Source organism: Pimephales promelas, chromosome 5, assembly GCF_988280905.1.
Source record: "Pimephales promelas chromosome 5, fPimPro1.hap1.1, whole genome shotgun sequence".
Lineage (NCBI taxonomy): Eukaryota > Metazoa > Chordata > Actinopteri > Cypriniformes > Leuciscidae > Pimephales > Pimephales promelas.
The window spans coordinates 25,569,511-25,597,377 of record NC_142773.1 but is presented as its reverse complement, the minus strand read 5'-3'; the positions used below and the strand labels follow the sequence as shown (position 1 = coordinate 25,597,377).

Genomic DNA, 27,867 nt, shown 5'->3' with positions numbered 1-27,867 from the left:
GTCCTTCTGTTGACATATGCAACTACCACTTTGTCACTTTCAAAAGTTAATAAAGACATTGTAAAACTAATCCATATGAATAGAGTGGTTTAGTCCAAGATTTTCTGATAGGACTCAAATGCTTTATGATGAACAGATTTAATTTATAATGTAATTCACATATGAAAATTGATCAGCAAGCATAAACAGAAGCTCTGAACCTGCTGAGAATAAACCTCAATGGCTTTTGCTAAAGCTCGGACATGATTTGTAATGAAACTCATTGGTTCTTGAGGAAGCTCAAACTTGATGCGTAACACGAGAATGAACCTCATTGGTTCTTGAGGAAGCTCAAACTTGATGCGTAACACAAGAATGAACCTCATTGGTTCTTGCAGAATCTCAAACCTGCTGCGTAACACGAGAATGAACCCCATTGGTTCTTGTAGAATCTCAAACCAGCTGCGTAACACGAGAATGAACCTCATTGGTTCTTGCTGAAGCTGAATCTTGCTGCCTAACACGCGAATGAACCTCATTGGTTCTTGTAGAATCTCAAACCTGCTGCGTAACACGAGAATGAACCTCATTGGTTCTTGCTGAAGCTCAAATGTGCTGCGTGAAACACGCGAATGAACCTCATTGGTTCTTGCGGAAGCTCAAATGTGCTGCGTGAAACACGCGAATGAACCTCATTGGTTCTTGCGGAAGCTCAAATGTGCTGCGTAACACAGGAATGAACCACATTGATTCTTGCAGAAGCTGAATCTTGCTGCCTAACACGCGAATGAACCTCATTGGTTCTTGCGGAAGCTCAAATGTGCTGCGTAACACGAGAATGAAACTCATTGGTCCTTGCCGAAGCTCAAATGTGTTACATAACACGAGAATGAACCTCATTGGTTCTTGAGGAAGCTCAAATGTGCTGCGTAACACACGAGAATGAATCTCATTGGTTCTTGCACATCAATCAAACACTTAAGCTTGAGTTTATGAATCGCTGTTGATCATATAAAGCAATTGACTCTTCAGAAAATTTTGGACAAAACCACTCAATTCATATGGATTAGTTTTACTATCTCTTAATGAAGTTTTTGAAGCATCAAAGTGGCAGTTGTGTATCTGTCTATGGAGGAACAGAAAGCTCTCAGATTTCATCAAAAAATATCTTTGTGTTCCGAGGATGAATGAAAGTCTTATAGGTTGGGAATGACATCATGGTAAGTGATTAATGAGTTTCTAGAATTTTCATTTGTGGGTGAAATATTCCTATTAAACAATTTCAGTCTCACAAATTACAAAGTCATTTCTGAGATCACACCCTATAAACAGTACATTAATGTGCCCAAGGCTGTTAGCGTTCTGCCTTGATGATCGCCGGAAGTGACTCTTTAAGGTGTGGAGAAGTCTCTCTTAGCCGTGAGATGAGAAGGGGAGGCAAAGAGCGTGGAGCTGTGGGCGGTTGTGAAATGCCAGGAGAACACTTGCCGTGACGCACAGGCGGCTGCTGTCACAGGCAGGATCAGCTCGGCTCTGCAAAGGCAATGTGTGAGAGGAAACCCCGTTCTGGGATCGCTGTCTAGCTTGTGTGGGTGGTATGGTGCTTGCTGTTGCCATGGAAACAAATATCATCTGACTGTCACAGTCTTCCTGTCTTGTTCACACATGCAGAGTGCATACAAGCATAGATACATAAATAGTGGCTTTATCTTTACTGTAGCTACAGGGAGTGTCTGTTTGCTGTCTCCATGAACTTTACTACACTGTATTGTGCGAGTAATAATCGGCACTCATTTATGTCTTTGAAATGCAGACTTTGACAAGGTGTGGTGAAAGTAATTTGGCTTTGAGCATTTACACAGTTGCTGGGACTCTATTGACACTAAGACAACAAACAAACATGTGACATATACTTTATGTAATCTATACACATTTACTTTCATCAGTTCCCTTACATCACTATCATTACAGCCTTGATTCCTCTTAGTTAAGAAAGTTTCTGATTAAATTAAATAAATAAAAAAACATTCTTGTGTGAAAATTTGCACACACTGGAGGCTTCCGTTAAAAAGCTACAGAAGTCACACAAAAAATCAGTCATCATTTACGCATTCTCATGTTGTTTCAAAACCTGTATGACTTTCTTTCTTCTGTGAAACCAAAAATAAAATAAATACAGGTTTTTTTTTTTTTACTATTTTTAACATGCAATTACAATTAATAGGAAATGTAGCTTCAAAGGATGATTCAAAGGATAAATTATAACATTAAAGGGGTCATGAACTGGCTTTTTAAATTTTATTATATTATTGTCTGAGGTCGACTTATGACATTCGCTTGGTTTTTGCATTCAAAAACATCAAAATTAATAAGTAATAGGCTATTTTGTAACCAAGTTTTGAGCCTAGCTGAAAAACGCTCGATTTTTTTATGGGCGTCTCGCACTGAAGACTTTGAAGTAAACGCCCACTGCTGTGAGTGGATAACAGTTTTGCATATTATAATGAGTTTCAACTCACCCATCGGTGCATGTGGGGGAAATTGTTTTGAAAACGTCCAAAGTTCTAAAATGGCAACCGGAATGATTCGCCCATACATGTTCGACCCAGAGTCCGTGTGTTGCACCATTCCTGTCAGATCCAATATAGATGCCACAGCACCATTATTTAATCTTAATCGGTCTGTAAATCTAGTCTTGTTTACAAAACAATCCTCAGTGAAATGAAGCAAACCGACGACAATGTTTTACCCTCAACAGCTGGAACGTCATTAAAAATAAAGAACCAAACTTCCTATTGGAATCCAGAGGAAGCTCCTTTGTCGTCACTTTGAAAAACGAGTCGTTTGCTGAGGCTGTTGTCAGTAAAAGCTTTTATTGGACTAACAAGGATGTTTTCAGTTCTGAAACTTACAGGATATTCTTATAATATGATGACCTCTTAGATATCAAAAGCACAAGGAAAATTTGATTTCTCAGTTCATCACCCCTTTAAAAAAAGTAGTCTTCTGAAGCTATATGATTGCATTTTTGATCACATTTAAGTTGCTATTCACTGATATATTCAAATTAATCTGAGCTCGTTTTTGGCATGTTCTTTATACTGAGTCACAGAATGGAGCAAAAGACCTGAAATTAATCTTGTAAGACAGTCCTGTTTTGTTCCGCATGTTCATTCTACTTATTATAGAAATTAAAATGACTGGATTATAAATCAAGCTTTGCATCAGTTCTGGCAGGTCACGTCAAATTCGCATCAGCTGAGTCTCAGCTGATCCACGTCTACCAATAGGAATACGACGCCTATCACAGCATCCATGTATAAGCTCCTTCTGTATTATCAACAGCAATCATGTTTCTCAGGAGCTAATTACACTCTAAAAAATGCTGGGTTGTTTTAACCCAATTTTGGGTCAAATATGGACAAACCCGAAATGTTGGGTTAAAAATGTAATGTAAAAATTTAACCCAACGGCTGGGTTAGTCCATATTTGACCCAAAGTTGGGTTAAAACAACCCAGCATTTTTTAGAGTGAGACCCTCCTCCATCCCCAGCTCCTCTTCTCGCCCAGTCAGGATTTGGCATTCTGGTTCCCCTTTGAATCAGACTAAATTCTATATTTATGTTGTACATTAAAATATTAAATTAATGATATCTGCAATACATTCATGTTGGTTCTGTTTACCCTAAGGAGGGTTATTATCCATGCTAGGCTTCATGGATGTGCAGGGAGTTCTCGCCCAGAACAGAACCATGCCGCCAATCCAAACTGTATGCTAATTGACAATCGTATTAGACGATAGTGGTCCCATGGAGTTGCCTTACCAGTACCTTCAATGTACACGCACTGTAAAATAAAGTGTAACCATTCATCGCTCATTGTAATTGTGAAACTATTTCTTTAAATTATTTTGCAATTCTCGTTTTCTGATATTGTATGACGCAAGTTTTGTACAGACAGCACTAATTATCTATAACCTTGATTGTTCTGATTAGGATAATGCTCTTGCTGTGTGTTATGGTTTCAGTGCAATGGTTCCAGCATCTGCTAACCAGCTAATTCTCCAAATTATTTAAATAACTTCTGGTTGCTGAGCCAAACTAAACCAAGCCAAAGTGTCATTCAGTAAGCTATATTTTTAAATTTGCTGGGTTATTTATAAAGGTTTCCTTTTTAACCATCAAAAAGTGTGATTATTTAAGACAGACCGATTTGAATGTTTGGTGATTTCAGATTTGACAAAGAAAGAATAACAACATATTGCACCGCCATGACGTACATCAAAATATGTTGATTTCATTCTCTCGACCCTAAAACCACTCATGAGACTTCACTTGTGGATTGTGAAATATCTTGTGGTTGTGGCTGGCTTGCAAACATGCACAAAAAAGGTGTGAGTCTTAAATATATGCGTACAAACTGAAAACAAACCTAACCTAACTGCGTCAAGTAACTGTTTTGTTTGTGCTAACATAACTGTGCCATTTCTCGAGAGATTAATGCCGCATTTATGTCATCACTCAGTATTTTCTGAGTACTGAGGCAGGTACTTCTATGTAGAGCAAATCAACAAATAACAAGTGGACCACACCTGACATATTTTTAGACTATAAATTTCAGCCTTAGTTTTGTTAACAATTTAGTTCATTTTAATGAACTTAATAAATACATATTCGTATTCAAGTGATTAGTTTTGCATTTTTGCACATTTGACAAATTAAAGCATTTTAGTGAAGGGAAGAATTAAAACTTAACCCCATCACCACATCTGAATACATTAGGAGCATCTATACCGAACTGAAATACTGTAGAAAACCTCCTAAAAGAGAGAATATAGGACAACCAAAATCAGGACAAGCACAAGTTTTGCTGCCTGCCACCCAGATAATCAGCCACATCAAGCCCGTCAAGCTACAAAAACAGCATATGTCCTTAACTCAGCAGGACAAAAATACATTAGGAACTCTAACCTGAAAACTAGAGCACCTCAAAAACTCCCAAATGGACAGGAAGACTTTCACCGGTATCTGACAGTATATTGAGCTTATAATCCATACCCTAGTGGCAAATGTTCACATATATGTTCTTGTTGCAGGGGAAGTGTTTGTGCCTTTAAAAACAGCTCCTGCCAGAACAGAGGATCGAGGAACTGGTCAGCCATTCTCTCTCTTCAATTTTTAGAAATGTCTATTTATTATTCCAGATGATAATCAGTGATTCGTGTATCTTTTAGGATAATAGGGGTAGACAGAATTGGAATAGGATATTCAGGCACAAACCAAAAGCTCTTATATCACATCAAATGTGATTTCTGCAACACAACACAAAACACTACAAATAATGTTTAAACATGCTAAAAAGGGAAAGTAGAATATGTATTTTAACGTTTCGTTGTACTATTTAATAGTATTATTATTATTATTATTATTATTAATAAAATATTGTAATGCAAACGTCATGTGTCATTGCTAGGCCCAGAAAAATTTGCTGCCTTTTTTAGATAGAATTTCTGCATCGATTTTGTTGGAAAATTCTGCAGAATGGATTTGAGGACTAAACATTATATGTGGGCATATAGTCATATAGTTACAGACAGGATGTTTCGTTAATTATGATTATAGGAATTTCAGCTAGACAGTTACAAATTTAACGAGGTGGCTAATTCGTAACAATTCATACGACATCACTCGTACGAATTAGTACAATTTTGCTAAATCATACATATTTTACGAATTGGCCAATTCGTATGAATTCGTACGAATGACCTACCCCTTACCCCGCCCCTAAACCTAACCATCACGTAGGTTTAGGCAAATCGTACGAATTCGTACGAGTGAGGTCGTACGAATTCGTACGAGTGAGGTCGTACGAATTAGTACGCATTAGCCACATCTTAATCACTCGTACAAATTTGTACGAATTGGTCGTGAGATAGGGTAGGAATACCCATCTCTGTATGGTAATATTTGATTGGTTTTTGAACAAAATAAAATCATACATAAAATCATATAGTCAAAAATCATAAAAAACATACTTTATGGAAGCATTTTGGTTTTATTTCTCAAGATCAAAGTCTCAATTGCATTATTCTTTAAGGATTTCTCTTAACCAAGATGTTTTTTCCACCTGATCAAAGATGACTTTGACTCTAAAGTGAAAGAAAGACACAGATGCAGAGTGAAAATAAAACAGAACAAAAGGAAACAGCTTAGCATAACCACAAACACACACGTGATAAGTTGCTCTGTAAACAACTTTCCACATTTCTAACAGTCCTCATCAACTAGCCTATAATCTGAGCAGACTTCACCATTTCACATCCATCATACACAAGGTCAAGAAGAGCCAGAGGTGCAACAGTGCAAATTGCAACAGAAATCACTGGCACAACCTCATGATCACATATGACTCATTTTTTAGAAGTTCATTTTAAAACCTGGTGACGGGTAAAGAGTTTGTTAGGTACTTTTCTCTGCAGGGTATTATTACAGTGCACATCAAGTGCAGCAGAACTCTGCAGGACACAATAGGAGGAGAACGTCATGCAGAACTAACAGTGCTGATGACAATCAATGGCACTCAATTGTCCTAAGTTCTGTTTTTGTGTAAATACCCACAGCCGTTCCTACATTCACTCATTGGATCGTCATTGAAAGCTGATGTAAATTGTGGTTATGCATGACCTTAAAGGCCGTAAAGGACAAAACACTGATCAAGGTCAATGCTAAAAGTCAGTTTTTTACCTTTTGTCTTATTCTATTATTTATGCAGTCTGTATATGTGAAGGTTAAAGATTCAAATCAAGATAAGAAATCAACCCATAAGTAGTGTAACATGTGAAAGAGACTCTTAACTGTATCTAGCTCACGAGGGACCGTCCCTGCAATCAGCATGAGTGTCATTTTGATTAAAAAGCATCTGCTAAACGACAAGAAACACAAGTTACACAGAAGAGATCTAAGGGATTTGGTTTGCTGCATTATTATTCTGTGCCACAGTCAAAATCCTTCACTTGATTAGAAAGAAAGTTCATTCTACCGGAAATTGAATGCAACTTTTCGAAGGTTATTGTTTGGTTATGCAACGCGAAAACTCTCTGAAAATATGAAAATATCACACAAACAGTCCATGATTTGTGGACTATATTGCACCTGAAACCGTGATGTCTTTGTTTGAGAGACTACAATTGAAGTTATTATTCATCTAAAGGCACCATGTTTGAATGTGTGTCTATGTTTGGAAAAAAGACTTAGATTTCTCTGTCTGTTTATAACAGAATTTTTATTTTGTTCCTATTTTCATTTTTCTGAGAGGTATTTAAAGGGGTGATGAACTGAGGAATCAAATTTTCCTTGAGCTTTTGACATCTAAGAGGTCATCATATTATAGAGGTCAAGAATATCCTGTAAGTTTCAGAACGGAAAATGTCCTTGTTAGTCTAATAAAAGCTTTTAGCCTCAGCAAACGACTGGTTTTTCAAAGTAGGGAACTATGACGACAAAGAGGATAAAACGCCACGCCCGCAGAAGAAGATCAACGCCTACTTCAACAAGGCCAGTTTAGCCCCGCCCACCAATTTGCGCATTACACGCATAGCTAAATAACATAGGCCTACCTTGTGATGACAAACCGGGCAATACAAAATATTGTGCAGTGCCTGGTTCTGGAAGAAGATCGGTTCGCTTCATCGGTTCGCTTCATTTCACTGAGGATTGTTTTGTAAACAAGACTGGATTTGCAGACCAATTAAGATTAAAGAACGGTGTTGTGGCATCTATATTGGATCCGACTGGAATGGTGCAACACACGGACCTATGGGTCGAACATGTATGGGCGAATCATGCCGGTTGCCATTTTACAACATTGGACGTTTTCAAAACAATTTTTTTAAGTGCATCGACAGGTGAGTTGAAACTCATTATAATATGCAAAACTGTTTTCCACTCACAGCAGTGGGCGTTTACTTCCAAGTGTTCAGTTCGAGACGCCCATAAAAACCGAGCGTTTTTCAGCTAGGCTCAAAAGGGTAGAAAATAGCCTATTACTTATTCATTTTGATGTTTTTGAATGCAAAAACCAAGCGAACGTCATAAGTTGACCTCAGACAAAATTTAGAAAGCCAGTTCGTGACCCCTTTAAGGAATACGCTAAAAGCACATTGGCGGATGGATGGATGGAAAAGAATGTGCTAGAACAAAAAGATGGCAGAATGCAGAGCTCTCTTGACGCCATAATATTCTCTCTCTCCCCTTCTGGCAGAGCTCAAGGAAGCAATATGTTTGAAATGTGGGGCACTGGTCCGCACCCAAACCGATATCAAGGTGATGAATCTGTGCCCACTGCAGCTGGAATGCAGCACTGTGTAATGACAGTCAGTGGGACTGGGATCAGTTTCTGCATCAAAATCTGCTTATGTATTATCATCATGATGACACTTACTGTTGTCGAGTACGTGCCATAAACATGAGCCTGTGTAAAAAATAATCATGTCTCTAATGCCATCACTTAGGGCTGCAAAATTTGGTTTGCCAATTGTCAATGCTTAAATATCATGTTTTTGAATAAGAAACTTAGATCCTCTATAAAAGCACGGATATAATGAGACCGCAGTCACTGGAAAGAAACGTTTATGTATGTCAACCGTGTTACACACAGTTAGCTGAACGCATGATCCATTTATAGATGCATCCTGTGGAAACGTTTCTCACCATAGACACCTGTGTTCGTGAAACACAATGTTTGTTTACAGCCCCTTTTTTTCAGAATTATTTGTGTACTGTTGTTTCTTGCGTTGGATTGTTTCTATGCAGCATGGCCTTTTTCTGATATGTCAGCTTCCTGTTGACTTTTGTGGTTGCAAAGTGAGATCATCATCATCATTGTAGACTAAAATAGTACAACTGTTTTTCCAACCACTTTCTTTTCCATTGAGTGGGTCACATGGTTTGACCTTGTGATAGTTGCAGACATGTTAAATCATAAGTGGTGTCAACTACTTCCACGATTTTCAACTTCTTCTACTAGCTCTTAACTAATTCCAGATTGATTTGATGTGATATTGTTTTATAGTGTAACACACAAAAACATTAAATGGTAAAGATTAAATATTCTGAGAGTATTTCTTAAACAGGTCTCAAAGAAATCTGACCTATTATACAAAGAACATAAATGCCATAGATCTGCTTACAGTTGATTAGAAATCGTATAGTGCAGAATCTTGTCTCTATATGTCATAACTTTTCTTGTTCAAGTTGAAAATGTAAATTTTCACTTTCCAATGTTAACACTATTGTGTTTATCCCCAATTTAAATAGAATTCAGATGTTCAGTGTGGACTTTTGAAGTACCTGCTGTTTGCTGTAACAGAATACATATGGTGATTAAGACAATGCAAATCATAGGACTTCAAAGAGTTTAACAAAGAAAGACTGTGAACAAATGTAACTATCACATCACCAAAACCAGAGTGATGATCAACTAGATACCGAGGTGCATAACCAGAGAATTTCCTACCCTGTTGAAAAGCATCACAGGGTACCACTCTGAGTTATAGGCTTATTATGACAAATCAAAATTTCATGTGATGCATTAGAAAGACTCTTTTTTTAAGTACACAAAAAATCCTATTTTTAAAATAGAAATGTATACAGACACAAACACACATATATATTTACAAATGTTTATGTTAGATGCGATTAATCACGATTAATCTATTTGACAGCACTAATTTAAAAAAGAAATGTATACTTTAGTTGTACCAAAGTAACAGTAAAGCATTTCTAATGTTAATATATATATATATATATATATATATATATATATATATGTGAAGAGTTCAGATGCAAAAGCCTCTAAATGCCATTTGAAATTTTCTTCTTTAATGATGATTTTTATCAAACTTGTATATTTAAGTTCAGTAATTTCACTTAAATAACAATTAATAGGTAATTATCATTGTCATAAGTGAAATTACTGAACTTAAATATACAAGTTTGATAAAAATCATCATTAAAGAAGAAAATTTCAAATGGCATTTAGAGGCTTTTGCATCTGAACTCTTCATGTATAGATAGATGGATATACATTTACTTTCTAGAATCCTGTAAATATGTAAACATGTCTCATGTTTTACATTAAAGGGGTCATGAACTGGCTTTTTAAATTTTATTATATTGTTGTCTAGAGGTTGACTTATGACGTTCGCTTGGTTTTTGCATTCAAAAACATCCAAATTAAGTAAATAATTTATAAAAATAAGTAATAGGCTTTTTTCTACCCTAGTTTTGAGCCTAGCTGAAAAGCGCTCGGTTTTTATGGGCGTCTCGCAATGAACGCTTGGAAGTAAACGCCCATTGCTGAGAGTGGATAACAGTTTTGCATATTATAATGAGTTTAACTCACCCGTTGATGCACTTGGGGGAAATTGTTTTGAAAACGTCCAATGTTGTAAAATGGCAACCGGAATTATTCGCCCATACATGTTCGACCCAGAGTCCGTGTGTTGCACCATTCCTGTCAGATCCAATATAGACGGCACAGCAGCGTTCTTTAATCTTAATCGGTCTGCAAATCCAGTCTTGTTTACAAAACAATCCTCAGTGAAATAATCCTCAATCTGGATTGTCATCACGAGGTAGGCATCTATGTTATTTGGCTATGCGTGTAATGCGCAAATCGATGGGCGGGGCTAAACCAGCCATGTTGAAGTAGGCATTGATTTTCTCCAGCGGGGGTGGCGTTTTATCCTCTTTGATGTCATAGTTCCCCACTCAGAAAAACGAGTCGTTTGCTGAGCCTGCAATAATTGAACTAACAAGGGTGTTTTCAGTTCTGAAACTTACAGGATATTCTTATAACACGAAGACCTCTTAGATGTCAAAAGCTCAAGGAGAATTTGATTTCTCAGTTCATCACCCCTTTAAAACAATGATAATAATAAGAAACGTTTCATGTGAAGGATCATGTGACACTGACGACTGGAGTAATGTCATCACAGGAATGAATTACACTTTCAAATGCATTCAAATAGAACATTTTAAATTGTAACAATATCTAACAATTTTACTGTTTTACTGTATTTTAACCAAATGAATGCAGCATCAAAATATTGACAGCAAAGTATATCTAGCTGTCCATCTATCCTATAATTATCTCACCAATACTTATGCCAGCATTCAGACCAGCAAGAGCCAAAAAAAAATGCCTCTGTTAGATTTGATTTAACCTGTTATGTTATTTGGGCGTTAAATCACACCTGATGCTAATAATACTAAGAATTCTCACTCTTAAACCACACACATAGTACTATTACTAGGTCATCTTAATGTCATTTGAAACCTGATAAGTTATATGGGTGAATGTAACTGCCAGACTGGTTGCATCACGGCCTTTAAATTATAAAATGCTTCAAAGAATGTGAATACTCAACATGTACAAAGCGGTTAAACCTGTATTCCTTAAACAGGTGTGGCTGAGCTATCAGGAAGAGAAGAAATCCAACATTATGAGTTGGCAGAAACAAACATAAAGACTGAAACTTGCCCATTATCGGCCTATAACGGCTTAGAAAAATAGTATTTCTCTTTGGATCTCTCGCAGTGGAAGACGTCACCAAGACGTCAGGCTGTAATCCAGCGTAGAGGAGTCACTGTAAAGCGGTGGACATCATATTGGACTCTTAGGACCCGAAAGCCTTTTACTCATTTCCTGAACCCAGTCTTCTAACGGGGTTATTTTTAGTGTTCTGTGTAATGTGCAGTTTGCAGAATTTAGGTCAGGCTGAGCGCGATTACTAATTTCAAGGCAAAAACGTAAAACAGACACGGAAGAACGAGGAATAGCATCAGGAAGAGATTATTTTAGATTAATAGGGCAGAAGGTCAACTCTTCATTTAGGATGAAGCTAAATGAAAGTTTTTTTTGTTTTTTTTTTCCTTCCTGATCGAAGGTCTTTCGTTCAGTCGCTCCAAACAGCTTTAGCCTAAATTACATTCTTGGACAGATTGGCAGAAATGGAGCTCAGTGACTTTAATAAGATGATGTAATGGACTTACACAGCAATACAAGAGACTGTGTTGATTCCCAATCCACTATGATTAGCCTTGGGACCAAGTTGGTCAATATAAAGTCATAAAATTAAATGAGTACAGTTACAAAAGGAGGACAAAGGAGGGCTGATGCAAGCAGCCGCAACCTACATAAATGCAAAGAATTACTGTATTTTAGCCACAAGTGTTTGCTATATTATGGCATCTATCAGTGAAATCTCTGAGGCTTCTGACAGCCTCAGGCACATTAGTACTCCTTAGACAAGCACAGATGTTGTTTTGCTGTTTCGGAGAAGTGAAGCATGACTGCACAGGCTTTACTGGCTCTGAGATGCTGACAGTCCACACTTTAAATGGTGAAAACAGCCAGACGTTCATCTCACCAGAACTGAGAACTTTGAGAATTTGAAATGGTTAAGTGGTCTACTGAGCAAGTATCTGATGGTTCTAATAGGCTATTACATATACATGTAAAAATACAGAACATTTATTATTTTGAATGTTCTGTAGCTAATGTTGTAAAATAAAAAAAAATACATAAAATACAATTAAATAAATCCTATACACTTTTCATGACACTACGACTAGTGGTTTAGAGAATGGATCAAATTAAACTAAATGAAATCAAATATTTGTATTAAATAAAAATAAAAAGCTAAATAAAAGCATGTTAAAAATTTTTACTACATAATTAGACTATAACTGAAACGTAAGATGTATGTATCTCTCTCAGGCTTGACTCACATATTTCCATTTGATACCTCTATTCCTTTTCCTTTTCCTTTTCCTTTCATTTGCCTGCTCCCAATATTCCTAATTACAGACCAGCATCATAAAAAAGTTTCCTCTGGCCTAAAATAGAGCAACTGGAAATACAGTCATGTCATTCATTGAACACACACATGCTACAAATAGACTTCAATGACGGAGCAGGACTTATGCACAGGTCAGGTGTGGACACTTGAAAGCAGAGCTATGACATGAGTCAAAACCTTTGACATGAATCCATTCATTCCACATTCTTTACACACCACCATTAACACACACTCTCTCTTCCTCTGTAATGTGATCGCCCCATGCCTTGAGCAATGCAAATGCCAGTGTGGCATGACATGATGTCACTCACTAATATCCGAAAGTAAATGATGTTTCTTTCTAAAAGAGTGAATTCTGCCACATATCATTGAGTCATATTGTCTAATGATCTGATGGTGCTAATGACCAATGCTGAGTTCTAACCCAGAATTGCAATAGCCTTCAGGTATTTAAACTTGTCGATAGCTATTTGAACAATAAATGTTCCTGGTTTTACCTAAATGAGGAAGTTATTGTTGGAATGTACAATGTCATCACGTGTTAACAACAGAATCTGGCCTCTTTCCCTGTGTCAGTTAACTTCCCATTGCTTATCACAAGTGAAATAACCTTTAAAATCATCATATGATTTTTTTTCCCTTTTAAATGAAATATCACAAATTTACCACATAAGAAATCTCCCTATTCCTCATAATTTCCCCTCTTCCTCTCATTGAAAACACGGTGTAAATACTAAATGAAGTGGATTAGTTCATCAACTGATACTAACACATCATTGATTTGAGAATTCACTTTTCAATAGGCTTACTTTTAATTTAGAAGAATCAAAATAAATGACTTAAAATACATATTTTATCTTGAATATGATCTTCCTATTCAATAGCAGTCTAGTTTTTTTAGGCCTAGCCTGTTTCTTTATGTGTGTAATGATCCATAGCATACAGTAAATCTTTTCTACTATGAACATACATATTCTTGGCTGAGATTACATATAGGCCTTCAAGTTTTTGATTTCTATTTTGATAATTAGAGATAAAAATAAGGGTTGATGCTATGTGCTTCTTTTCTTCTTAGGATCTTCTTCTTCTTTTTTTAGGATCTTCTTTCTAAGACCGCTATTTACTAGAATGTCATCATTTCTCAATTCAGCTGTATCAGCTGAGCTCAGATTCTCATCACTTCTTATTTCATAAAAGAAGCAGCAGCAACATCTAGTGGCCAGTGAAAATAATGACCAAAATGATTGCCCGGTTGCCATAGAGACAAGACACTCACTGCAAGTGCTGCACAACAACATCCCTCTTCCTCAAGTCATAATGCGATCAGCTGAGGAGAAAACTGTACTTTTATGTGCTTTAGATGGTGATGTAGAGGGACTTAAGCGTCTTTTAGCCACCGATAGTAAACTACCGGAAAATATTTTGTGGGAAAAAGATGAGGTGGGACGGAATGCACTGTTTGCAGCTTGTACGTTAGGACGGAGCGACATCGTGCGCGAGCTCGTGCAGAACGGCGCTAGCGTCAATGAATTCACAGCGCGGGGTAGGCAAATGAAATTAGCGAAGGTTTCTTGGTTAAAAAAATACTTATTACTTGGTTAATTGAACTACTGCAGTAAAGGTTGTTGTAGATGTTTTTTGTTTGTTTGTTTGTTTGTTTTTACATAATAACAGCTGTCCAAATCCCCTTACTTTTGTCCTCTCTAGTGGATAATTATATTTTAGTGAATTTCTGACAGCATAGGCTAACGTTACATGTAACATTTAAAACACCAGGGGCCAGTTGTTCAAAAATTGTTCATCTGGATCAGAATGATCTGTATTTGGAAATCCCATGTTTTGCCAGGATCACGTAATCCATTTTACTTTTGTGCCGGTTTTTCAAAGCAAAATTGATGGATCACCCTGATTCATATGACCATCTACGGATCCTCTATAGGGACATGGTGGACTTTGATAGGGGGTTGGGGGTTGGGGTTTCAATTCTCTTGCAGTTATATATATACTTACAGCTGTTTGGGGATTCTTTAATGATTCTGGGGATTTTGTGCATTTTTTTTTTACTATACTGTAGAATATAGCCTATTTCTATTCTTTTTTCTTCTTCTTTTGAACAACCCATTTTCAAGATTTGACCCAATCCGATAGCCAAAATCTGATCATATTACTTTTGAACAACTGGCCCCGATCTAAAGCATTTTTATCAGGCATTTTGGGAGACACTGGTGAATTGGGAAAAAAAAAAAAATCAATATTGCTATGAAATATTATATTATTATGAAAATGCCATTTATTATTGCCCTTTATTACACTTCTACATTAATATGCATATTAGATACTGTATATCTTATTGATATACCCATGTGGCCATTGTACATATTGCATAAAGTAAAATGGTATATCAATTAATTATGTTATATTATCTATAGTTGAGAATCATCTTTAAACAAAATTTGGTTTAAAAAAATTCTGAAACCTAGAAATTGATTGGTGAATTAAAAAAGAATCCCACTGATTTTGCATGCCATTTCATGTCTTTTTTTAAAGTCATGTTGTCGATTACAGTAGACGGAAAAATATGAAACATATTTTTTCAAAAATGTTTCCCCCCCCCCCATTTGTTTTATATGCTCTAAATGTAATGGCATGAAAGGAAAAAAATACTGGGTCTCAGAAGGTTAAAACCAACTTGACCAGGCGCGGGAGACCAGCTAAGATCTGCAAACCAGATCTATCATGATTTTTTATGTTTATTGGTATTTCAAAATACATACAGGCCTAAACACACCCAATGAATATGAAATATTCTTGTAGGACATTGATAAATTTGTACTCTGTAATTTATTTAAAAATATATATATTAAAAAATGTAGCCTATTTGAAAAATATATATAAAAAAAGATTGTAAGATTTTAAATGATATATAGTTTGTAAGTATTACCTTAGGTTTTTACTATATTATTGTTTTAAAAATATAATGGCAACCGTCCCACCTGTAAGTCAAAGGTTCTTTTTTAAGAACTGTTTACTGAAGTTCTTTTGGGAACCCAACATGTTTTTCTATGGCAATGCCATGAAAATTCATTTTTTGAACCTTTATTTGGGACTGTTTAAGCTGGTGCACTGAAGAACCGTTTGTCAAGAAATAATCAATGTGGTTCACTGCAGGCTATTCACCATTGCATTGTTCTGCCTTGTGGGGTCAGCTGGACACTTTGAAAACTTTGGTTGAGCTCAACGCTGATTTTCAAGCTACCAATTTCCGCGGAGAGAAGGCTGTTGATGTGGCCCGACGTTATGACAAACTGGACTGTGCAGAGTATCTTGCATGGGCTGGTGAGAAAGTGAAATATTTCAGCACATAAAATCTGGCTGTGATTAATACTGAGGATTTTTTTTTTTTTTTTCCAAACAGAGGCCAAACAAAGTTTGCAAGCATTAATACAAGAAGTCAGAGACACTATCGCTGATCAAGAGAAAATTCAAGGAAAGCTCACTAAGGAGGAGAAGGTAATTCATAATTCATATCCATAGTGAAATAGTTTCAGATTGTCTAACACTGGGTTTGCTAAACCCAAAACATTGTCTAATCACTGTTTGTATGTTGCTAGAACACGTGTATAAACATCTGTTCGTCAAAATCAAACTGGATACACAACACCAAAAATGCAACAATTCAAGACTTTATTGAACAGAAGAAACACCTCGAAGACATATTGGGACCTATTCTGCTCAAGATTAACACAAAATTTGAGTATGTGCTATATCTGATTTATATGATTTGCATATAGACTAACAACTTGCTATTATACTTGATTTCTATATCAAACAGTGCATAATTAATTTACTCTTTTTCATTGAACCCCTTACATTTCCACCAAGTAGCCTATGTTTTTCTTCTAGATGTCTTATTACTTTTTAAAAATGAAGTTTTTGTGTCTTATTTATTCACAGCTGAAGCCACAACGAAGACAAGAAAGCAGTAGAACTACATTGCACAGATGCATTAAAATTATGTAGTTTAATGACATTAAATATATGAATGAAACGGTCTGTTGCATTTACTCAATAAATGTTCTGCATTTAGTCTTTTTTAAGGTTAATAATTAAACCCTTCGATGAATATTGTGTGATTCCTGACAGATCATTGCAACATTGTAAAATTAAAAATAAAATTGATCATTAGCCTACATTCAATTGCTGATTTTAATGTTCAATGTAGAACGTGCATTTTACTTTTTCTAAATGAACAATAGAGGGAGACAAAGGCCGCATTTCATGTTCCGCCAAATCATCTCTTAAATATCTCCAATATTAAATATATATTACATATATTTTTCAATCTTGGTTATGGCTGCAAAATATGTTCTTTAGAACTAAATAAAAAGCCCATTAGCAATGTCAAAATAAACGAAAAGAAAAACGTTTGTAATTTTTTTGCAAGAGATTGATTAACCAGCAGATCTCAGACTCGATCATCAGTCCACATCTGTCTTACAATGTCGATCGATGCTGTCAAAGTCTCAATTCGTCCTCTTTCACGTTCAACAAATACATTATGTACATCTGAACTTGATTTGTAAAAAAAAAAACGTCTACAATTTACAGGTAGTCAAAGCCGGACTGAAGCGGTTTAAAACATTATAGGTATTGATCTATACTCTCGGTCATCCTCTAGTTTCCCCTGAATCCCAGCGCACAGGCAATGGCATGTGATTGAGGTGGAAAAGCGGTCTGGATTTTGAAGTGTGAAAAGGACTGTCTGTCCTCCTCACCACAGGACAGGGAGGAAGCCCCAAACAACGAGTCACACTTTAAGTGGACGGCAGAACAATAAACAGATACTTGCTGTTATTTTGATGATCTTTGCCGCAAGGACAATGCAGTAAACTCCTGCCGTCGATCCAGGAAACCCGTCGCCTGGATTCATTCAATTATTACTGCTGTTTCCACGACTTGACTCATGGACATGGGCCAGCAACAGCAGTTCTTCCCAATATAACGTTAAGAGCTGTTGCTAGTTTTTGTTTTAATTTTTGCCTGCTGCTTCGGGTTAAGAAAACTTTGCACTTTCGTATTTTTTGGCTTTGATAAGTTTTTTAATACACTATCAAAGTTTTATTTTACTAGCATTTCCTTATTTTATTTTATTGCCGACAACGTAACGTTACTACAGTGTTAATGTAAACACAGACTAGAGTCTCGCGTGCATAATGTATTTCGACTTTGATAAAAGAAAATGGGAAAACGTTTAGTTTGAACATTTTCATACTGCTGTCGCTAGTTTATTGTGGGTTTATTTAAACCATTTTTAAGCTCAGTGATTCTAAACAAACACAAACGAACAGAAAACATTGTGACTGAGGTTCTCCAGCCACGCGCGTGGAAATCCACCGGACTGGAGCCTTTACCTGGACGTTACCGTGAACTGTTGTATCGAGCATGGAGACGGATTCAGTAACCATTGGCGACGTGGACTCAGTTCAGGGAGGCATGTTCTCTTTGGACCCAGTGGTCGACGAGATTTTGATGGACTCGTTTTGCCAACAGCAGGGATGGGTGCGGGTGTACGGTAAGTGATATTCAGTGGCCGCGCTGTCTTCAGTCTCTAGATCTGTTCAACTTAACACATCGGTGATATGAATCACAATTTAAAGATAACTCTGCACTTAAATACATTAAGTAACTGAACGATTTGTGTGGGTTTTTTTTTTTAGATGATTCTTGGTACAGAAGGGAATTAAGTCTTATAGCGAAGCATTGTCAGACAGCAGGACTGTTTATTATGGCAAGCCGGCTGATATTTAGCCTATTCCTTTTCAAGGGGGAATTTGTGGACATTCATCTAACTGGGGCACGGGCCACTGACTTGGTGTTCAACCCCCCCTTCTTTTTTTAATTGTCTTTAGCAGATCTTCTTAACGTTAGTCGATCAAAAGTTACATACCCAATAAAGGCCTATATTGCTGACAAACAATAGTTCTGTTTGTGGATTATTGGTAAATATCCACTTTTATTCAACTAGAAACTATTATTAAAAAAAAAACTAATCTTACTAGTATTTATTCTTTTGCTACTGTCAGTCTCGATACAAGTACCTGCTTCGAGACAAATAGCATTTTTTTCTGTCTAATTATACTTTTTCAACTAGAATGAATTCCAATAGCTGGTTCCCTATATTTTATTTTATAAAAGCTATTTTTTGAATATTGGTTCTTATTCATTTTTTTTTTTTGTAGCTGTGTCTTTTGTAATGCATTCTAGTTCGAAATGAAGGCCAGCGGACTGTTCTGCTTGATGATGTAGGCCAGTCCCATTTAGCCAATCGTTAGCAACTGCCTAGCCTGTATACCAGCCCGATCCCCGCCCACTACATTTTTTGGTTGGGAAGTTCGGTCTGGACTTGATCCATTGAGGAGTAATTGTGATTGGTTCGGAAATTGTCGGGCCAATCAAATTGCCAGGGAGGGCTTTACACAATGATCAACATGACATGATGGACATATGATCTGCAGTTACGTAATCATCACGTTAGCAAAGAGCACTTGGGTTGAACTGGTTTCCCTCAAAATTGACTGCAGCTGAAGAATTGAGATTTATAGATTGTAAAAGTAATCGACAGTGCATTAATTTTAAATGACGAACAGAGAACTGCAATCAAGGCATTTGTCGATCGGAAAGATGTGTTTGCCGTTCTCCCTACGGGATTTCCCAAAAGTTCAATTTCAGCCCTCTCCGATGGTCGCTAAGAAGATGGGACGCAATGAAAACCCTGTGGTCATTACTCGCACTCATGGAGGACCAATTCAAAGAAGCAACTATCATTTTACTACTTCTTGCATTGTCCAAGCAGTTGATTTTATTTTGACAACTATGTGTAGCTCAACAACATACGTCACTTACTGGCTACTGCGTTGCTCTGAATGGTTGTAGGTCTATCCAGTTGAGTATCAGACTCACATTCTGATAACTCAGGCTAGAAACCACCTTTTTCAAGACGCCTAACAGCTTAAAAAATCCTGAGTGGGCTAATACTGATGTATTTTATGTCATAGAGTAAAACATGAAAGTGTTTTGAGCTTGTGTTCACAACAGACCTTATTTCAGCCATTTAACCAAAATTCCATGAAAAAAAAAAAAAAAAAAAAAAAAAACATTGACTTCTGGGTGATAGAACCGGAAGTGGTAAAATTCTGACTTGTTTCAGCATTTTAGCCTACAAAGTGATGTCATAATTGCACCACTCTATAAAATAGATAGCCTACTGGTTAGTTGTATGGAATAAATAAATATTAACATGGCTTGCCATAGTAGCACAGCTCTAATAGACACATTTATTTTCCTTCCTGTTTGTGACTTATTCTAGACACTTAAAAAGATTCACTCTAAAGGTCATATGTGCTAATACATTATATAGTGTGCCTTATGTAGGACACTTTTACTGTTACTGCTTTTAATGTGATTTAATGGCATGATATGGATTGAAATCTGTGTATATTATTATGATTTGTGGTTAAGGGAAGGGCTGTCTAGAAAATCCTGGTTATATTATACATAACAGGTTTAACTTTATTTTGTTGATCTGGTTGTGGATGTTTATGTCTCATAGCTGTAATAGGAAATAGGGTGCAAAAGGATTCATCACATTTTTGTCAAACAATCAAATGTGTTGTCGTGGTTTCAGATGGAGTTTTAATGAGGGGTTGTTAATTTGGACCATTTTATTCTGATTTACAAAACTGAATAATAGTAAGCCATGGTTACTGATTGTGTTGCCAGAACAGTGTTGTTAAATAAAGCTTCTTTAAGGCTGTTTAGACCCTATAGACGTGTTGCCAGGAGCTGTTGTCATGGCAGCCTGTTGTCTTCTTAAGGATGTAAGTCGAAACCAGGGACTTCACATGAAAGACAGGACATCCAGTTCTGTCCACTTCTGCCACTGACTCCACATTACATTTTCCATTAATTCTGAGCTGAACCAGTTCTAAAAAATATAAATCACCCAACAAATTAAAGGTTAAGTGCTCCTAAAAATAAAACGTGTCACAATTTACACCATTAACAATTTACTCTCATTCATGTTATTCATTCCAAATCCTTACAATTTTCTTTCTTTCTTTTGCACATAGAGTTGCACATGTTTTCCCCACACGCAATTACAATGAGCTACAAAAAAGCGCCATACATGTATCATTTAATTGGTACATCATGACTGTTCAAGTAGCGATTCCCAATTTGATCAAGAATCATTATGACACATCTTTTGAAATGGTGATCCAGTGAAGTGTTGTAATGCGTTAAGAATTCTCACATTTTCTCCAGTCATGTGCTGTCCAACACCATATGACATCATTTTTGTTTCTTTGGTATTTGTCTTTAACTCACTAAAGTCCCACTGGTGTAATCACATAAAAACTCACAGTGAGACAGAAATGAGTCATTACAGAGTCAGAGAGCAGTCAGACCTCTTCCTCCCTCTCACATTAAAGCTGGCTTAAGCAGGGATGTCATATCATCCATAATTAAATGACCACGGCAGCTACATGCTCATCATGTTCAACATCACTTTCTCAGATAGAGTGGAAGTGAATGGTGGTTTTAAAATAATCATCGGAGCAGGGGCTTTCGTTTCAGTGACTTGTTATTCCTGGGAAGTCTTTTTCTCTGTTTATAGCTCAATGTTTTATGTCTGGCGAAACTAATAACATAAACTGTTCCGTTATAGTTCATGTTTCTCCCACAGTCTTACTCAAGGGCCAATTGTGTCCTATGTAAATGGTGTTTGTGTGCTTTAATTGGGGGGTTGTATTGCATTAGGCAGTCTCTTCGGGAATCGGGACCCTTTTTTAGGTTTGTTGCTGCCTAGTGTTATGCAAGTAAAAATTTTGAAATCTATAAATGTACTTCCTCTATTCGTTTACACAAAGTTCGAGGTTGGCGGGTGCGTAGGTTGTCTGTCCTGTCAGATTTAGCATCTGTTTGGGCCTGCAGGTTTCAAAAAGTTCGCCTACTACATCCACCAAGCTTCTTGCGTCATGTCCCTCATACTAAAATGAAAAGGTACGGGACGGTTCTGCCACGGTGGATGAAAGTGAATGCTGATGAATGTTTGTGAAGTTGCTGCTTAGATGTGTTTAATCTTGTAGAGGAAGCCGAGAGAGGGTGGGGAGGGGCTGGAGTGAATAGTGGGATTGTGTTAGCGGCGGGCGGCTCAGGATGCTGCACCACCTCCCCTCCACCCGCCGTGAGCCGCTCGTTCGTTCATTGTAGCTGTCAGCAGACTGGGCTGGGACTATGATGTAAGCAGACCATTCCCGAGAATGACCTCAGTGGACTGGATTCCAAAATTCCAGAGCAACCGGCACCAGTGCGTTCATCACAGCATTCCAGAGCTGAAATAGCTCAATAAGGATGCTGTTCGGCTTCTCTCCCACACACTTCCCCTATGTATCTGTTAAGAATAATGTTTTCCATGCCAACTTGCCTATTCATGGACTTGTTTTGACCGTGGCCATTTGTTTCAGTGATGACAAAACATTTCCGTGTGGACTTATAGTCAGAAGGCAGAGCATCATGGTTTCCACTACTTATGATCTGTATGTTCAAGTTAGTTTTTTTTGTGCTATTTTCTGCTATATATAGATATAGATATACATATATATACTGAAAAAGACTGTCACAATATACAGTATATGAAGAGCTCTTTTCCAAAACGCGTTAAACGACATTTTTAAAAAAAATGAGTTTGTCGTGTCATTCTGTTGTGGACAGAACCCTTTCACTGCTCCATCAACATTCCATGCCGAATCGCTATATTTCCTTGTTTAAAATGTACTGCAAGATACGGTTTCTTTCCAAGCCGCGATAAGCGCCAGCCCTGTTTTTAGCCTAAACACGATAAATCCTCAAATTCAATGAGCGCTCTACACAATCCAGCACAGCGGCACTCTGAACAGAGGTTTATTATGTTCATTTATTCCTCAAAATGAGTCCTAGTTTTCTAGTCGACTAGTAGTAGATCGTTTAAGCCATTTGTAATATCAGTAATCACATATATTGATTTAATTAAATGGGAGAGAAACCATATGAGCGTTTTTAATTGCATATTCCGCATCTCAACGTATGCATAAAGCTTGCCACAAAGAACCGGCAAAAGTAATGATTATGCATGAAACATTTGAATTGTTTATTAATAAACTAGTGTTTTCTGTCAGTGTCAGCAACAAAGATAAAGTTGATGATGCTTACTCGCCATCTTCGCAGTGAACGCGCATAGAGAAACGCATACTTCGAATTAGCCTACATACGCAGAGAGTTGCCAATTTATTTTAGTTTTTAATTGTTTTGTTTAAAAGTAGATATTTAAAGCTTTCTGTAGCTTAGTTCTCAGGCCTGTGTGAGGCAAGCATCGCGGTGTTTCGGTTCATATTATGAGACGCGCTCCGGTTCACCTGTGCGCCTCTGTGTCCTGATTATATTGTCTGATATTTACTTCTAATGTATTAATCCAGTCAATTTGTCGATGAAACATTTATTAAAATGAAGATACAATTTATATGAAACGAAATTTACAAGCTTTCTTCAAAACAAAACTTAATAAGTGGTCAAAATCATGTCTGACGCACTCCAAATATTTTCCGATATTGGGCAGCTTTTGAATTTTGATCCTATCTTACTCATCTCATGCGGTTCCCTTTTCATAGCCTACTCAACATAGATGAAATAATACAAATAAGTAATGTAATATTATTAAAAACAAATGTGAAATGTTTATTTTGTTTTTTTTTTAACTTATATTTAAGCGTCATGCTGCTCCGCTTTGCTCATATGTTATGTAGCCTGTGTGTGTGTGCATGTGCTGGAGGGGTGCCCATCCCTTTTTTGAATATCGTTATCATATATTGATCATTTTTAATAATTCGTTTTTTTCATGCATATGTTGAAATTGGTATTAATAATTTGTTTTTTTCATGCATATGTTGAAATTGGTACTATTTGTTTGAGGTTTGACTCTTTACTAAAAATTACTTTACTAATAATGATACAAAAAATGGATGGATTTATAGCGTTTTGGAAAAAAATAAAATTAACTTATTGTTCAAAATGTTCAGACTGAACCAATAAAACATTTAAACAGGATAATTTGAATATTCACAAAATGTGTGGGTCTAGGTAAAAAATTTAGTTTTCCTGAAAACTATTGAAATGGATTTATAGCGTTTTGGAAAAGAGCTCTTATATATATATATATATAAGTTGCTTAACTGATTTTGGTATCACAATATTAGAATGTACTACAATAAGAAAAATGGATATTCATTTTGAGATTTGCTAAAAATTACTTTTAATAGTGTATAAAATTAATAGGCTAATAAACCACAGAAACCGAGAACTCTCGGACCAGCAGCATGTGTCCAAATTTCAATCTTAACTGTTCTATTTCATCAGAAACGATCTTAAAACAGGGGATTAGTGTAAAATACCAATCTTGTCCTTTAAAACATAATTTTTTCTACTCCAGTCTGTCACGTGATCCAGCAGAAATCATTCTCATGTGCTGATTTAGTGTCCATTTCTTATTATCATCAATGCTTAAAACACTTTATTATTTCATATTTAATACTTTTTTTTGGTGGAAAACGGTCATGACATGTCATCTTTTGTCTTTACTGTCATGTTGATATACATTTTTGCATTTTTGCTGAATACATTTTTCAAAATAATTACCAACCCCAAACTTTTAACTATAGTGTATATACAAATTTGATGCCGATAAATAATAATAATTAAAAAATATGTATTGACCCATAACTGATATGATTCCATTAATACGCTGTGCATTCATGGGGTCAGTAGAGCAGCAGCTGTGTCCAGTTTTTTTGTTTGCATTTCTGCAATCCAAAGTTCTGTCTAAAATTCACTCAAAGTCAGATTTAATTGCGTTTCAGTGACGTAATGTGTCCTTGACTTGCCTCTCTATTAATCCCTGATTTTCAGTCTATTAAGCACCTTATAGATAGGGATTAGCCCCCGTTTGATGTGGATTGTGGATGCTCACTTCATGCCATTTAATTGGAGAAAGACCCTTGTGTCTAAAGCTTATTAAAGTTTAGCTGGAAACAGGGAAATGCAGAGCATATCTTTTTAGCATGAACTCTTGAGGAACCAACTGGGACAGTGACAGTTTTTCAGTGATTTGTGTCACAAAGAGTGATGAGTAGTGAAGAAGAACACATGCTGCCTAGTCAAGATCCTCATCAAGTTTGATGCAGTGCCAGAGGTACTCCACACCAACAGTTGCCTGCGGTGCTGAACGTTCAGTTTGAAAGGCGCCTTAATTAGAGAGTCCACTGAATTGAGTTCACTGTAGTCACAAGAGTTTTATATGCTCAACTCCGATGTACCAGGTCCCTGCTTTGCTTGCTCTCACAAGGCTGGTTCAAAGGTGCCTTTGTCTTTGAAGATCTTTCAAAAGAGCATGCTGATACAATAAGTCATATCGGGTAAAAAAAAAAAAAACAACAACAACACATTTTTTGAATATTTTGAGCCAGTAGTGTGGCACACTGATGTTTCCCAGGAGACGATGGCAGGTATCTGTCAGTTCTCCACCCTTTCCTTTCACTTCCAGTGGCTAAGTGGCTGGAAGACAATGTCCTGGGATTCCAGGCGTTACCTGAAAACACAGGAAGCCCCCTGTTCCTGTTTTCAGGCACTTTCCTGATCATTCTTGGATAAATGTTTTGCTCCTCATCTTGTGACACAACATGGTGATGAAGAACATTCTAATGCTTTCTAATATTTTTACATGTATTATTACATGACTTTCAGGAATTATCTGTCAATCACATCATTCTGTGGTCTGACTGACCTCCCAGTTTCCTGCAGCTGTGCTAGTTTCATATCTTTATTACTCTGTGGTCTCACAAAATTGTGATTTCAGATCAGTATTTCATGCTATTTTTTATTTCTTTGCCAAGTAGTTCTACAATTAGCAGGGTAATGTACTGAAAGGTGGTCATTATCACAAAATAAACCCCACTTTAGAATGATCCAAGGCCGTCTGTTTCACTTTAAAGCCCTATTAATCACTATATTTGGGCTTTTTTAATGAACCTGACTGCACATATTTTTTTTTAACGTATTGATGCACTAATATATATTAGTCAGATTGAAATGCTCATATATCGTTTGTTTCAAGTACTATATAAATTATATTAGGGTAATAAAGAAAATTGTAAAAATTTTCCATAAATCTTCCATGTATATATATTTTTTAACATTAGAAATTTTATATCTGACATGTTAAAAGCCAACATACAAAGTTACGAACAATAATTTTTTCATATTAAATGAAAATATTTTTGTTTATAATATTTATAATGTTTTAATTACTTGAATTAATAAATGTTCGGTGGCAAAATTGTTGTGCATTGCTACTTTTACTTTTTATATTATTACTATTGAACAATTAGCTTATTTGTTTTGCTTCTCGAATTTAGTGTAAAGTTTGGTTTCCTTCTAGTGATTTTTGTCACTTTATTATCTAATAATTATGTACACAAATTAACTTTAGCTATAACTTTTTTTCCTTTTATAAAAGACTTGGGAATGTATGTTTGAACACTCTTGCATCTAGCGTGTGTTCTCCCATCTGAATATTAATTCCTTTCGGAAGAGATCCTGCAAAAGAATTCCTGCCACTCTGGGCTATCGATTAGAGCGTGCCAGCAGACTGGTGCCATGTGCTTCCCTCCTGCTCTTTTAAAGACTGATACGGGAGTGTTACTTACCCCCAATGGGCCCATGTGGATTGTCAGGATTGATTGGCTTAATTGGTTTGATTGTGATAACACCCCTAAGGTTGAACAACATCCGCTTGTAAACCAGCTCATGTCTCCGCATTAGAAATGCGCTGAGGATTTGGTGCCTTTGAATTTCTGTGTTTGGAATGAGACTCATCTGTGCCCGTAAGTAGGCCTATCCAATTATGTTCCTAAATTTGTATTTATCCAGTGTAGCTGTGCATTCAGAGATAATTCATTAGAAGTTACTCAAGGTCGGACTGTATCCTCCAAGCGTATTCTTTTAATTAAATGTTCTCTTGCCCTGGGTTAATGTAACTCATGTGTTTTATCACAGCCCCTTGATAGATGTGATTCATACGGGTGAGCAGGTCGAATGCAGAAACGCATCGATGAAGCTTCCGCTCCTCTCTGGGATCATAAGCCAAGCTGTCATGAGGGAAGTATATCTCCTCTGGCCTGTATGGTACCTGCTATAGATAAAGATACACATGGTTTGCAGATACGAGGAAGCAAATAAGCGAGATTTCCAAAGGAAAAGATGAGGGATGAAAGAACATGAGAAAGACAAGGCTGTCTGATTAAAGATAAACCTTCTTTTGTTTAACATTCAGCACTGCTATAATTCATGACAGCTCATATTTGGTCGGCACTTCCTCATCGTAAAAGTCTAGATGGTCATTTTCCACCTGTCTGCTCTGATTCACCATGACCAGTCTGAGGAAAAAATGGCTGGATAAAACGGAGAATAAAAGCCACGCTGCACTCGGACTTCCACAATCTCGTATTACTGGCAGAGGCTCATGTGACGCCAAGCTGAAGGTTATTTGATATGCTCCCTTATGTTTCGGGGTTTTTTTGCCATCAGCAGCACATTCACAACAGTCTCTGAAGCTTTTAATGTTTGGCTTTGTAGGTGCACTCAAGGCAACCACGTTTATTTAGGAAGGCTTGGCATATGTAAACATAGAGCCAGAAGGGATTTTGACATCTTGCGTTGCAAAAAAATTTGAAGCATGTATTGTAGAGCTTCGGTCTACCCAGAGTTCAGCAAATGGTTTGCTCAGTCCACTAAGCACATATAACGTAATGTCTGCCATACACAATGCTTCACTTCAGATGGCTTGTTTGAGGAAAGCGCAAGGGACTGAATGACATCACGATGCATAACAAAGCTCCTCCCATTAGAAGAGCTAGCATTTGATTGTGTGACACTAGCTG

The 27,867-nt window shown here is 36.7% G+C and overlaps 2 protein-coding genes across 4 annotated transcripts in view; both read left to right on the top strand.

Moving 5' to 3' along the window:
• The window catches only part of ankrd45 (ankyrin repeat domain 45), a 44,296-nt gene extending 27,369 nt beyond the window's left edge, over positions 1-16,927 (top strand). Inside the window, exons 1-5 of one of the 2 annotated variants that reach the window (XM_039654534.2) lie at positions 13,777-14,384; positions 16,010-16,177; positions 16,257-16,351; positions 16,453-16,595; positions 16,796-16,927. In XM_039654534.2, coding sequence (XP_039510468.2) covers positions 14,159-14,384; positions 16,010-16,177; positions 16,257-16,351; positions 16,453-16,595; positions 16,796-16,799 — 636 coding nt within the window. In that variant the 5' untranslated portion in view covers positions 13,777-14,158 and the 3' untranslated portion in view covers positions 16,800-16,927. Of the gene's footprint in view, positions 1-13,776; positions 14,385-16,009; positions 16,178-16,256; positions 16,352-16,452; positions 16,596-16,795 lie in introns of those variants that run through there. The other variant, XM_089131193.1, reaches the window with a different exon arrangement.
• A 656-nt stretch (positions 16,928-17,583) lies between these two features.
• Positions 17,584-27,867, top strand: part of rasal2 (RAS protein activator like 2) — a 79,715-nt gene continuing 69,431 nt past the window's right edge. For both annotated transcript variants that reach the window (XM_089131192.1, XM_039654667.2), the window contains exon 1: positions 17,584-18,413. In XM_089131192.1, coding sequence (XP_088987318.1) covers positions 18,284-18,413 — 130 coding nt within the window. In that variant the 5' untranslated portion in view covers positions 17,584-18,283. The remainder of the gene's footprint in view (positions 18,414-27,867) is intronic.